The 11,985-nt window shown below is 49.6% G+C and overlaps 5 protein-coding genes across 9 annotated transcripts; 3 read left to right on the top strand and 2 right to left on the bottom strand.

Moving 5' to 3' along the window:
• The first annotated feature begins 49 nt into the window (after positions 1 to 49).
• On the top strand, positions 50 to 2,714 carry FVEG_04032 (hypothetical protein). Of its 3 annotated transcripts, XM_018891719.1 has the most exons (5): positions 50 to 245; positions 329 to 874; positions 925 to 1,151; positions 1,198 to 1,867; positions 1,913 to 2,714. In XM_018891719.1, exons 2-5 carry the CDS (start codon positions 654 to 656, stop codon positions 2,529 to 2,531), a joined length of 1,737 nt encoding a protein of 578 aa, XP_018748283.1. In that variant the 5' UTR covers positions 50 to 245; positions 329 to 653; the 3' UTR covers positions 2,532 to 2,714. The 3 variants fall into 3 exon arrangements, with proteins under 3 accessions (XP_018748283.1, XP_018748284.1, XP_018748285.1); XM_018891720.1 differs by having other exon boundaries at positions 168 to 874; XM_018891721.1 differs by having other exon boundaries at positions 168 to 1,151.
• On the bottom strand, positions 2,653 to 4,150 carry FVEG_15389 (muconate cycloisomerase). Its single transcript, XM_018904513.1, has 3 exons — positions 3,807 to 4,150; positions 3,648 to 3,756; positions 2,653 to 3,600 (listed from the first exon to the last, which is right to left on the bottom strand). Exon 3 carries the CDS (start codon positions 3,595 to 3,597, stop codon positions 2,761 to 2,763), a length of 837 nt encoding a protein of 278 aa, XP_018748286.1. The 5' UTR covers positions 3,598 to 3,600; positions 3,648 to 3,756; positions 3,807 to 4,150; the 3' UTR covers positions 2,653 to 2,760.
• Positions 4,151 to 5,481: 1,331 nt separating this feature from the next.
• FVEG_04037 (hypothetical protein) lies at positions 5,482 to 11,726 on the bottom strand. 3 transcript variants are annotated; one of them, XM_018891725.1, is made up of 4 exons: positions 11,665 to 11,726; positions 9,862 to 11,591; positions 8,781 to 9,752; positions 5,482 to 8,725 (listed from the first exon to the last, which is right to left on the bottom strand). In XM_018891725.1, the coding sequence occupies exons 3-4, from the start codon at positions 9,189 to 9,191 to the stop codon at positions 8,450 to 8,452; spliced, it is 687 nt and encodes a 228-aa protein (XP_018748288.1). In that variant the 5' UTR covers positions 9,192 to 9,752; positions 9,862 to 11,591; positions 11,665 to 11,726; the 3' UTR covers positions 5,482 to 8,449. The 3 variants fall into 3 exon arrangements, with proteins under 3 accessions (XP_018748288.1, XP_018748287.1, XP_018748289.1); XM_018891724.1 differs by having other exon boundaries at positions 8,781 to 11,591; XM_018891726.1 differs by lacking the exon at positions 11,665 to 11,726 and having other exon boundaries at positions 9,862 to 11,629.
• FVEG_04035 (hypothetical protein) lies at positions 5,642 to 7,359 on the top strand (the record flags this gene model as incomplete). The annotated part of the gene is made up of 2 exons (XM_018891722.1): positions 5,642 to 7,128; positions 7,179 to 7,359. 2 exons carry the CDS (start codon positions 5,642 to 5,644, stop codon positions 7,357 to 7,359), a joined length of 1,668 nt encoding a protein of 555 aa, XP_018748290.1.
• Positions 7,491 to 8,105, top strand: FVEG_04036 (hypothetical protein; the record flags this gene model as incomplete). The annotated part of the gene is made up of 1 exon (XM_018891723.1): positions 7,491 to 8,105. One exon carries the CDS (start codon positions 7,491 to 7,493, stop codon positions 8,103 to 8,105), a length of 615 nt encoding a protein of 204 aa, XP_018748291.1.
• Positions 11,727 to 11,985: the final 259 nt, after the last annotated feature.

The raw sequence follows: 11,985 nt of genomic DNA, 5'->3' as shown, positions 1-11,985 counted from the left end.
TCCATGAATGAATCGATTGTCTTTGTCATGACCTCATCCGGGTTTTAGCTGGGAAACTAAGGGCATCGTAACGAACGGGTTTAGCTTCTGCAACGTCAAGATTTTAGTGGACTTCGTACTACTGCATTCGGGATCTGGACCTGGTCTAGTGGCGCCTCCACCAATAAAATCGTCCTCTCCTCCCTGGCAGTTCCCCTTCGTCATCGTGCTCGCGAGTTAGATGACCCGTATCATCCAAGGATAAGGTAGCTAATTCCAACCCTTTCGTCCCACTTCTTTTGCTTCGTCGTTCTTGTTCTTCATCAAAGCTCACCTTTGGTGCCAAAAGGTTGGATTTTGACTAGACGAAACGAGTCAAAAAGACTTCAATTGTCCGAATAGCTTCAGGTTCTTATCGACAGCATCTCTTCAAGCTTCATCTTGACCCCGAGCTCCCCTGTCTCAGCCACATTCCGGTCATTATCGTGTAAGCATTGCCAAGGTCGCTTGCGCCTATCCGTCGGAAATTGATTACCTTGGCCTGCTTTGAACGCGTTCATCAACTCAATCTGACCTTTGACAATCGGCATTCGCGGTCTTCCCGCCTCGCCTTGCGGTGACGAGATAACTCATATATCTATACACTCGATATACGACATACCCATACCGTCACAATGGCGAACGCTGGACGATACAACATGGGCTCAATACGACCGGCTGTCATTGGTCTGGGCCGAGTCTTTGGTGCGAGCTTGACGGCTGTCTCTGCCTTTCCAGTTGACACTAAGGGCCACCATGACGCTGGCGAAGAGGGCGGTCCCAGCCTCTGGGTCCTCGCTGTTGCCTCAATGGTCCTGGTTCTTCTTGGTGGTGCTTTTGCTGGATTGACAATTGCGCAAGTTCCCCTCCCTCTTGGCGATGCGCGATGCATGCTGACCTACCCAGTTTGATGGGACAAGACAGTATTTATCTCCAGGTTTTATCGGGCGATCCCGCGGAATCACAGTCTAAGAATGCGAAACGTGTGTTGAAATTGTTAAAACGAGGAAAGCATTGGGTTCTGGTCACACTGCTGCTATCCAATGTCATTGTCAACGAGTCACTTCCCGTTGTATTGGACCGAACTCTTGGAGGAGGTGTTGCTGCTGTCGTTGGCAGTACTGTTCTCATCGGTATGTGAAATATAATAGCTCTGGTAGGCTTTGCTAACCGCAACAGTTATTTTTGGTGAAATTGTTCCCCAGTCCATCTGCGTTCGATATGGTCTTCCGATCGGCGGATACATGTCTACCCCAGTTCTTCTTCTTATGTACCTCACCGCTCCCGTTTCTTGGCCTATTGCAAAGCTTCTCGACTGGATTCTGGGTGAGGATCATGGTACCTTGTACAAGAAGAGCGGACTTAAGACGCTAGTCACCCTCCACAAGTCTCTGGGTGAGATTTCCGAGCGTTTGAACCAGGATGAGGTTACGATTATCACAGCTGTTTTGGACTTGAAGGACAAGCCTGTTGCTGAAGTCATGACGCCCATCTCCGATGTTTATACGCTTGCCGAAGACCACATCCTCGATGAAAAGACCATGGATGATATTCTATCCTCTGGGTACTCGCGAATTCCTATCTATCGTTCTGGAAATCACTTGGACTTTGTTGGCATGCTTTTGGTCAAGACACTCATCACCTACGATCCCGAAGATAGAATTCCCGTCCGCGATGTGCCTCTCGGGGCAATTGTTGAAACACGCCCTGAGACCAGCTGTCTGGACATCATCAACTTCTTCCAGGAGGGCAAATCGCACATGGTGCTGGTATCGGAATTTCCCGGCTCTGACCATGGTGCCCTAGGTGTTGTTACTCTTGAAGATGTGATTGAGGAATTAATTGGAGAGTAAGTTGACAATCTCGCTCATGATGAATATGACTGACCAGACAGGGAAATTGTTGACGAATCCGATGTCTACGTCGATGTACACAAGGCTATCCGACGTCTTACTCCCGCACCCCGAGCCCGCCGAATTCATGCAACTGCTGCGGCAGCCGCTGCAATGGCCACTAAGAAGGCCCCAGGCGACTCTATTTTGGTCGATGTTGAAGAACACGCTGAGGAACACCCTCCCAATGTTGAGACTGCTTCTTTCCACAGCAATTATGAAGGAGGCTTCCACAATGCTGCCAAGACTGCTATTCACATGAAGCGCCGGACCTCTGATGGGGGCATTGAAGGCACTCCAGTTGTTGTGAAGGCTAGTCTAGATGAAATGAGGTCTCAACTTCGTCTTGGACCTGCGAACCGAGCTGCGAACCCCCGCAGCAACACCCGCAGCCTCTTCAAAATCAAACAAGGTCTTGGGGCGAGCCATACGCCTCCCAATGATGACTCAAGACCCGCCCAGCCGCGCGCTGCATCCCACATGGGCTTCACAAGTACTCATGGACAATCGCAGGCGCGGACTCAGGGGCATGAACGGACACCATTATTAGCTGAGGATCACGAAGAAGCTATCGACAGTGATGAAGATGACCACGGTCGTAAAACAAATGGTCGGCATTAGGGGGCCTATTTAGTGGTATGGATAACGGGGTCTGATGAAATTGTTTCTTAGGAGTGGCATATCTAAACCAAGGCCCTTGATTGTTGGGCACAAGGTAGGGTTTAGTTAATACATCTCTGCAGCATTGATGCCAGTAGCCAAATCTTGGCAACTATAATACTTTTTTTGACGTCACATTTTGTCTCATTCTAACTTTATGCTTGTTCTATTCATCCACGCTAATGTGCTCTCAGTCATACCAGATGGCGTTCATGCCGAAACCAGGTTCTGGTGTTCTGACCCTTGCAACACGGGCGAGGTGCTCATCTTGCCAGCGGTAGATCTCCAGCCAACCTTCTTGATCATCCGTGATTGCTACCCACTCATCTGTCCAAGGGCAAGGTGCAACCGCATTACTATGTCCACCACTCGTAGGTGTAGGATTGAGGCAGATCTGGCGCTCAATGGCGCCGGTATCCGAGAGCTTGAAGGCGGCCACATACCCTGTCAGGTCGAAGGAGTTGGCACGGGACGAGGCAAAGAGATACTTGCCCGACGACGAAAGCACGCAGACATCAGCACGGTACTGTGTCCACCTATCAGGGATACCTGGAGGGATCAGAGGGTAGTGCTTATGAGTGTAAACGGGCAGACGAGTTGCGGGATCGATGAGGTACTCGCAGATTCGGTTGCCCTTCTCCATAAGAGCGTAGAGGTAGTTTCCAGTAGGATGCATGGCCACCCAGCGGGGGTGGTCTCGAGCATCAGGGACAATCGACAGAACCGACCAGCTCAAGAGAAGGGTTGTCTTTGTTGACACGGCGATGGGTCCAGATCTTGTTAGCACGGAGGTCGGCAGAATAAAGGTACTCCTCCTCAGGATCAAAGACCATTCCGTGAATACCCGTGTTAGGCTGGTAAGGGTAGTTCTGAACATTTTCCTTGAGAGCCTTTGTAGTGGAATCGGTGGTGAAGACAGCGCCGTGGCCAGCGTGATCATAGAAAGGATTGCAGTAGACGGCATAAGGAGGCTTGTTCGCTGCGAGAAGGAAGATGGCACGGGTGTTCGTGGTGGCAAGAGAAGCATTGGCTGTCGAGGTTAGTTTCCAGAATATGGACTGGTCAGATGTGACTTACGATCGTGCTCCATTGGGTGAGAGACTTGGTGAGTTATCGAAGTTGGCGATTCGACGGCGAAACTGGACCACTTCTTCATAGCAGCACCGTAAATAGCTTTGCGATCATGCTGGAGGGCAATGTGAGTAAAATTCTTGCAGAGTGTTAAGATGAGCTCACACTAAATGTCATCCATGAAATGGGCTCATCCTTGGGGATCTCGGTCCTTTTCACAAGCTTAAGTGTAAGAGCTTCATCGTCAAAGGCAAAAGTGAAGATAGCACCTGGAGGAGTCCAGGTACCGACCATGAGATGATGAACAGGCATTTTGGCAGCGAAAGGTGTTGCTCGGAGCTTTGAGATGAGTGTAGGTCGCATATAAGCCGAAGCTAGAATCCACAGCAGAACCAATTCAACGATCAATGAAGCACTCCTGAGATTATTGTTAGAGGAGAAAGCACATGCAACAAAAAAAAAGATTGAGTCGTTATGATGGATGGTAGAGGGGAGAGACAGGCTTAAACATTTATCCTACAGGGCATAGTGGAGGACCCCGCGGAATTGAGCTATGATGAATGCTCAATACAGTTACGGGTCCGAGTCCGGGGACTGGGCCGGCTTCGGTAGTCTACGGCGGCAGATGTTGACGGATATGACTTCGGTATTGAACCGATGATAATGAGTGGGCATCAGTTAGCTTCTACCAATATGAGCATCTTGAAATTTAGTCACTAGCGAAAACCCTTGAAATGATACAATTTTTTAGCCGCTCATCATGACACCTGAATCGTATCAGCATCCTAGACTCATGATAGCATGGCTCTCATAGTACCAGACTATCTGCTTGCTGTGTTTCATGAGATGCAATCGATCTCGATTGGTGTTTAAAATAATTTATCTTTGATCAAACGGTTTGTTGACTATTCTCGGGGCCTGTTGAGCATACATACATGTGAATATCTGAATATCTGGTCAAGCTGGCCCGAGTACATCTAGAATACCCCGCATTGATTTCCCCGGTGTTGATCCCGGCCGGCACAAAGCCACTAACGTCCTTCTTTTCGTGCTATTAATATTGGATATTACGGAGTATGTGAAACGAACTTTTCTTTTCAACCAAAACGATACTACTGAGCAACCATTGAGAAGAAGTTATGACGACACACCCTTGCTCATGACCATGGATTCAATACGAACGTCAGAAAGATGCTACGGCCGCTTGTGTAGCCCGCCGATTCATATAAGCTAAACAACAAACAGGGATGTTCCCAGCTGATGTTTTGAGCAGTCATGGCGATCCCCGGCCTCAAGAGTACTTATGATATCAGTGTGGTGGAGAGTACACCGACCGACCTGTGTTTAGTAGAATGTCTACGTAATATTGGAGTGAAATGCGAACTGAAGGAATAATAACTATAATTGAAATTCGGTTGGACTTATTGAAATTGTATCCTTTAACCTGTAAGGCCTGAGCTAATGAAATTGCTGCTTGGCTAATCAACGCTGTAAGCGACGGCATCACTCGATCGTGAATTGCCTCCCAGCTTCAACGGCCTGCGGAACGGATAAGAAAAGAAAATAACTGGCCGATCATTGTTATTATTACTACAAGCAAGCAGATATAGTCTTGTACGACCTATTTTGCCATCGTGCATCATCGCCGTCCGCCATCACTGGTGCGATAAGATAGGGCCCCGTTGCCCGGTCAACGGCCGTTTCCCAATAAACAGTCAACGGCTTGTCTAATAGTGCCTTGGCTCTGGCTACCTAAGCGACCTACTTTCTTGCTAGCTCCAGCTCCAGCTTCTCTTCTCAACTTTACTACTTTTATTCTTTCTGCAATGGCGTAACCCAATTCGCAGTCTTAGTTGGTTTCTTATTCTCAACAGTTGGTGTGAGACTTAGTTTTGTTCATTACCAGTTGTTTTACATCTTCATTTCTACATCGTTGTGACGCCCGGGGCGAAAGCTACTTAGCAGCTCTCATATAACCACGGACATCGTGGCTCGACACCATGAATACAAACGACGTAAACAGCTTCGACGCCGGTCGAAGACCACGGCCCAAATCTTCCATCCTCGAGGGCTTCATGCATCGTCGTCAGGCTTCCACTGATACCCATTCATTCCAAGCCCCGTTTGATGGCCCTGTCTCTCCTATACAGCCCAAGATCATGGCTTTTGAGAATTACTCCAATCCGGGGGCACTGGCAGAGCTACAATACAACCAGCAAGAGTCCTCCGGACGCTTCTCAAGGCGACAAGACCGAGGCCGATCACAGTCCCCGACCAAGAGCAGCTTTGGCAACTTCACCATCATAACAGCACCCGGCAAAGAAGCCAAAAGCTCGAAATCTCGCGATCCCTCGCCCACCAAGCCGAAGCGACCAAAGTCAACAACTAACCTGGCTGGTCTGCTCAAGCCCAAGACGCTGCGAAACTTGGGCAGGTTCGGATCCGACGACAATGTCAATTCATCCAAGGACAAGGAAAACAGAACTCCCGAAGAACCTGCAGCGGACCCTGCACCGACACCCATTTATTCTCAGTTTGCCTCTCGACCGAACATCGAACCAGCCCAAAGCACACGCCGTAGTATGGACGAAGCACGGGCACCAAGTGCTCAGGATCTTTATAATGGCAGTCGAGTCGCCGTCAAGGAGCGACCAAAATCGTACCATCCCATGCTGGGAAGAATGGAACCACCCCCCTCACCAACCAAGGCACGCCCTTCAAATGATTCCCGAAAGGGATCAAAAGACTCAACTGAGGCCAAGAGTAAGAGCGGTCGAGGTAAGGTCTTGAGCGTCTTCACTACATTCAACCATAGCCGATCCAAATCGACATCAGTTGTCCCTGAACCGACCGAGGCAGTACTTGACCCTAAGGATATTGACAAGCATCTTGAAGCCATGTTAGACCGACGAAACATTCCAGAGAATCAGAGGTACAAGATGAGGAACCTGAGCGACACCATCAAGATGGAGTTTATCCGCCAGGACTGGGCCGAATCACAAGCTTCTCGTACAGAGAGATCATGCTCAACAGACAGCGCCAACAGCGGCTTGGTCATGGAAGCCGGCGCGCAAAATGAGGAGAAACAGAAGCGATCACGAGGCAAGAGTTTTACCCTCTCACGAGGAAGAAAGGAATCAAAGGAGCCAAGCTCTCCCATCAAAAAGTCAAAGGGCGAAGGGACACTAGGTCGTCATTTCAGAAGCAAGTCCACCGACAGCGTAGTCAGCGAAGGGCCTCCTGGATCCAGCGGCTCCGTATCCAACTCTGGAATCCTCTCCAAGATTAAGCTCAACCAAGGCCCAGGCGATTATGTGGCCTATCTCAGAAAGGTTCAAAAACCAGAACTTGTCGAGGTCGGCAAAGTTCACAAGCTACGACTGCTTCTCAGGAACGAGACAGTGGCATGGATCGAGGACTTTATTCAGCAAGGCGGCATGAAGGAAATTGTAGGTCTGCTCAACCGCATCATGGAGGTTGAATGGAGGTAAGTCAAATTCAAGATGTTTTCCCACAAACGCGACTAACGATTGATAGGGAGGAGCATGAAGATGCACTGCTCCACGAGAATCTTCTCTGCCTAAAGGCGTTGTCGACGACAGCTCGGGCCATGCAATACCTTCACACGATCCAGAGCGATCTATTTCCCAAGCTCCTACATATGCTCTTCGACCCAGAGAAGAAGGGTCCCAGCGAGTTACCACTCGTAACATCATAACATCTGTCTTGTTCACGTATGTTGAGTCTGCTGCACCAGCCGAACGGGTCATAAGAGCCCAGAGCATTCTCGCACACCTCAGAGATCCCGAGCCAAAGGAGGACCAGCGCCCATTGCCATTTGTCCTAGAGATGAGACAAGAAAGGCCATACCGCGTTTGGGGCAAGGAGGTTGTTAGCGTCACTAAGGAAGTATTCTGGATCTTCCTTCACAACGTCAACGTTGTATCCCTTCCTTCGGACCGCCCCTCGACGTGTGACCCTGCCCCTGGTCCGTACAGTTACATGCTTCGACATTTCCCTCAAGAGCGACCCCCGGTCCCAGCAGCACCATATGTGGGCGGAGTCGAATGGGATGCGACCAACTACCTGGCTTCTCATCTCGATCTCATGAACGCCATCTTGGCCTGCACACCGACACAAGAGGAGCGCAACACTCTCCGCGCACAGTTCCGAATCTCGGGATGGGAGCGATGCCTTGGTGGTAGCCTACGACTCTGCAAAGAGAAGTTTTATGGAAGTGTGCATGACGGGCTTCGGACATGGGTCGGAGCGGCGGCCGAGGATGGTTGGGATGTCAAGGATGTGCGATACGGGCCGCCCCCTGACGCTCGGGCTTCACCAAAGAAAACTGGAGGTGGTCAGAAGAAACCGGTCGAGGCGGCGCCAAAGCTTGAGATGCCGAAGCTCGATTTTGGCTTGGATAAGGCATCCACTCCGAGTAAGGAGAAGGATATGTGGCTGTGATGAAATGGCAAATCTTGAAGTGCCAGCATTTGTTTCTTGCATGTATTTCCTTGTTGGTCTGGAGCTAAGGTTGATTGTTGGTTGTTTGGAAGTCATGGTAGAGATCCTACTTTGATGATGGCATGTTAATGAACTGATGACACAAAAAACTGTATTGTTGGCCCATCCATCCGTGCTTCGGGTTACTTGATACAAACTCCTTGTAGATCTCACGTGGTCCCGTGATGTACAGCTTATGTGACGCTCAGAACCAGCCAGCCACCGTACGCTGTGCCGTTGTTTTCATGGAGACCTTTGTCCAAGGCCGTAGTCTTGTATTCTTTATGCCCTATGACGGAGCTTGTTCAAAGATTGCTTCGATGAAGCTTGAAGGACTCAAAAACCGTTGCACCTTTGAGCACATCTTCCTTGACCCTTTCATCAGCCGCTGTCAGCTTGGGCAGCAATTCGAGGACCTCAGAAACCTTGTTCTGAGGAATGACCACCACCCCGTTGATTGGATCGCTAAATGCAAGGTCGCCAGGAGAGACGAGGGTTCCATCAACGTCGAGAGGTACCTGGATCGCCCAGGGCACGCTCCCTCCACCGACCCCAACAGTGGACAACCCTCGAGCCCAAATCTGCATTGTACCTCCGATTTCAGCTTGTTCCAAGAGCAGGGTAAATGACACTCACCGGTAAGGAAGTACTCTTTAGTTCCGCTATATCTCTGGCTCGCCCAGCTACAACAATGCCCTTGGCTTGGCACACCTTCATGCGAACTGCCATGATCCCACCACAAACAGCATTCTTTTGACCATCGGGCTGCTTGAGAACCACAATGCTTCCTGGTTCCGTCAGATCGGCCCAATGCGTTCCCTCAGGTATATTCTTTTGTGTTTCTAGGAGATCCTGTCCCTTGGAGGCGAAGAGAACTGTTGAAACTGGAGCAACGGTAACCGATGTTGCATCACCTTCAGGAGAGCTGTATAGGTTCAGATCGGCAACAAAGCCGGCGCCGGGAACCTTTAACTTGAGGAGTGCGTCTGAGATATCACAAGCGGAATACTGCTGCAGCTTTACCAAGTCTTCGGCGTGGTAAGTCATGCTGATAGCGTCCAAGGGCAACAAAATTTTAGCGAATACGGCGAGTCGGTGAGCAAGGACTATCAAATAGTTGCAGTTTCGAAGATTAAAAGCCTCTTTGAGGTTGTAAGTGCGTTATAGCCCCCGGATTAGAACTTGCCGGTAATCGCAGGAAGTTCAGGTTGTAGTGGAACTTGGAGCTCCATGACTCCGGAGCCTCCCATCAACCGGGACGTACAGTCCAATCAGAAGCATTACCAGCACATGCTTTGGATGCACAAACTAGGTGGGGGATGGCCAGGGAGAGCTTGGCCGAGGCCAATCATTCAACTCGAAGGATCTGGCCCTGGACGGGAATTCAAAGTTGACGAGGAACCGGCGTTTTATTTGCGACTGCAACTGTGAGCTAGCGACAGAGATAGATTAGGAGCTCAAGTCTTAAGCGGAGCAACCCTGGCATGACGTCTCTTGTTTACTCTTCTCTCTTTTGGATCCTCTTCTGGACTATTCGCAGGAAGGGTTTTCTCCTCTCTCTCTTTCATTTGTTAGTACATGACGCAAAAATGACTATCAGTTCCCGTCCTGGTATCAATCGGTCAGTGACAAGGACTCAAGGCACCGAAATGTGACGTGTCTTATGAGCAAGGGCCAAGATCAAGACGGTGTCCAAGCATGGCCTACGCCTACATACATATTCTTTATCGCCGCGATAGACGACCGGCTTCCTTCGGGCAACGAGTCATGATCAATGTTTCAAAAAGGCTGGTGTTGCAGTAGACTTTTGGTATGAAGCTGGCTGGTTCTTATGGTGAGCAATAGGTGGGGTTCACCAGATATCAACGGAAATTCCGAAGATACAAGAACCAAACAGCGATATACCACCAACGTAGCAACCGACCGAAATGAAATAAAGAGCGGCTGGCAATTTCCTAACATGACAAGCCGCAATTTCATGCGTTACAGCGGACTCATCCATTCCTGTTACCACATGGAATACTCCGTAGAATCGTAGATGCTGTCAAAAGCAGATGCTACGCTAGCTAAGTGCTTGGGCTAGACAGCTCAACCCATCCGCTCTATCAACTCAACCCCAGACACACGGACATTCCAAGGGTCCGTTTATTAACTTGTGACATGTGCTCCAAGGTTGGGTTGGAGATGTTGAAAGCTTTGCTCAACTAAGTTCGAACTGCTCTTTTCAGATAACAGAACAGAGACACACGAGCAATAGGACATCTCCTTGCGCTAAGATCAGCTGTTGTTGATTGCTTCTAGACTTACTGCGCATGATAGTCTATGAAGCGGAACCGGATAACAGGAATCATTGGGGCGGAAGCCTCGTTAGTTGCACTGCTGAGCCTTTCTTTGGCATGAGGAAGAGCATATGTGCTGGCCATGTCCTCCACGTAAGATCCTCGAAACAGAGCCAGACAGTTAATTGGTGTTGACACCTGCAACGAGGGGGGTTCATGAGTGATTTGAACCAACTTATCCCTGCCCTATAAACCAGAACAACCACGAATGAGTGCACCAACTGCTGAGAAATGCAGCTAAAAGATGCATACCATCTGTTAGTCAGTCATATACCATAGCAAGACCTTGCTATAGTAAGGGGTTCCCCGAGCTTTTGGCTTGGTCTAACACCATCACGGCTATACCTGGCGTGTGAGGGGAACACTTGATGCCCCTCCCCATCATCATCATCATCATCATCATGATTCGTGGCCGGGACACTTGATCATGTCGAATTGGGTGAGGAGCCATACGCCTCCACATCAATCACCGTCAGCCGTCTCATTAGATTGACACTGCTGGGATGATGTTGGCTTGGTGGATGCTGTTCTGGGGCCGGGCAGAGATGGGTCCCAGTTGTTGCTACCTAGCATTCGCTAACGGGGCGAACATGTCGGGTGATGGAACTGACGTTGTGACATCCCACATGGAGGGAAGTGTTCTCTAACTACCTAGGTATGTTTAGATTCTGGCTATGGTAAAAGGACGACCTGAGAAGCGTGGAGTGCTATGTTTGTGATGAAGACACAGTATAGTCTATAACCTTTAACCTAGCTTGGCATTGATTGAGAGAAGACACCATATGATCGGCTTGAGTTGCCAGATCTTGGCTGATAGTGAGTGATAGCTGATAATAGTGGAGGACAACGATATGGGAGGGGGAAGGACGATCCTAAGAATTGACTTGTTCAGGGTTGCGGCGGACACAACTTTCTCAGCAGGGGTCAGAGAAGCTCGACGTCAGGGGTCCATGAAAAGCGAAGAAAATTAGATGGAACATGAGGTTACAGAAAAAAAGGTTTGGTGGTTGTGACGGGACGGACGGACGTTAGGTTTGTTAGGTTTGTTAGAGACCGTCCGTGCCAGGATGTTTCCCAGGGCAGTGGTAGACTGGTAGTTTAGTTTGTTCTGGTGATTGTCAGCTCTGATACAACAAGGGAAGCTTCAGTTCAATGAGAAGCACGTGGTGGATTGTTTCAACCTTAACAGACCCAGCCATGGGACATGGGAAGTCGATACATTGCGATGTCGCTTGGCCAATCACCATCTCTGAATGTCACCTAGAGGATAGCTCCAAGGTAACCTCAGCTCACCTAATTAACGTGAACAGGCAGTTCTTGGACCAGATCATCCGCGCGGCTCGGCCCAAGAAAAGACGATCCGCAGCGCCCAACTTTCGCATCTCCAAGTCCAACCTAAACTAATCCACTGAAACTTTGGCCCTGGGTTAGCAATTCCTTCACGAATCACACCCGACCTCATTCACCACCGAACCTGCCTGTCTTTGGTATTGTGCAGTCCT

This window comes from Fusarium verticillioides, chromosome 2 (assembly GCF_000149555.1).
Source record: "Fusarium verticillioides 7600 chromosome 2, whole genome shotgun sequence".
In the NCBI taxonomy this organism is placed as follows: Eukaryota; Fungi; Ascomycota; class Sordariomycetes; order Hypocreales; family Nectriaceae; genus Fusarium; species Fusarium verticillioides.
This window is presented reverse-complemented; position numbering and strand designations above follow the sequence as displayed.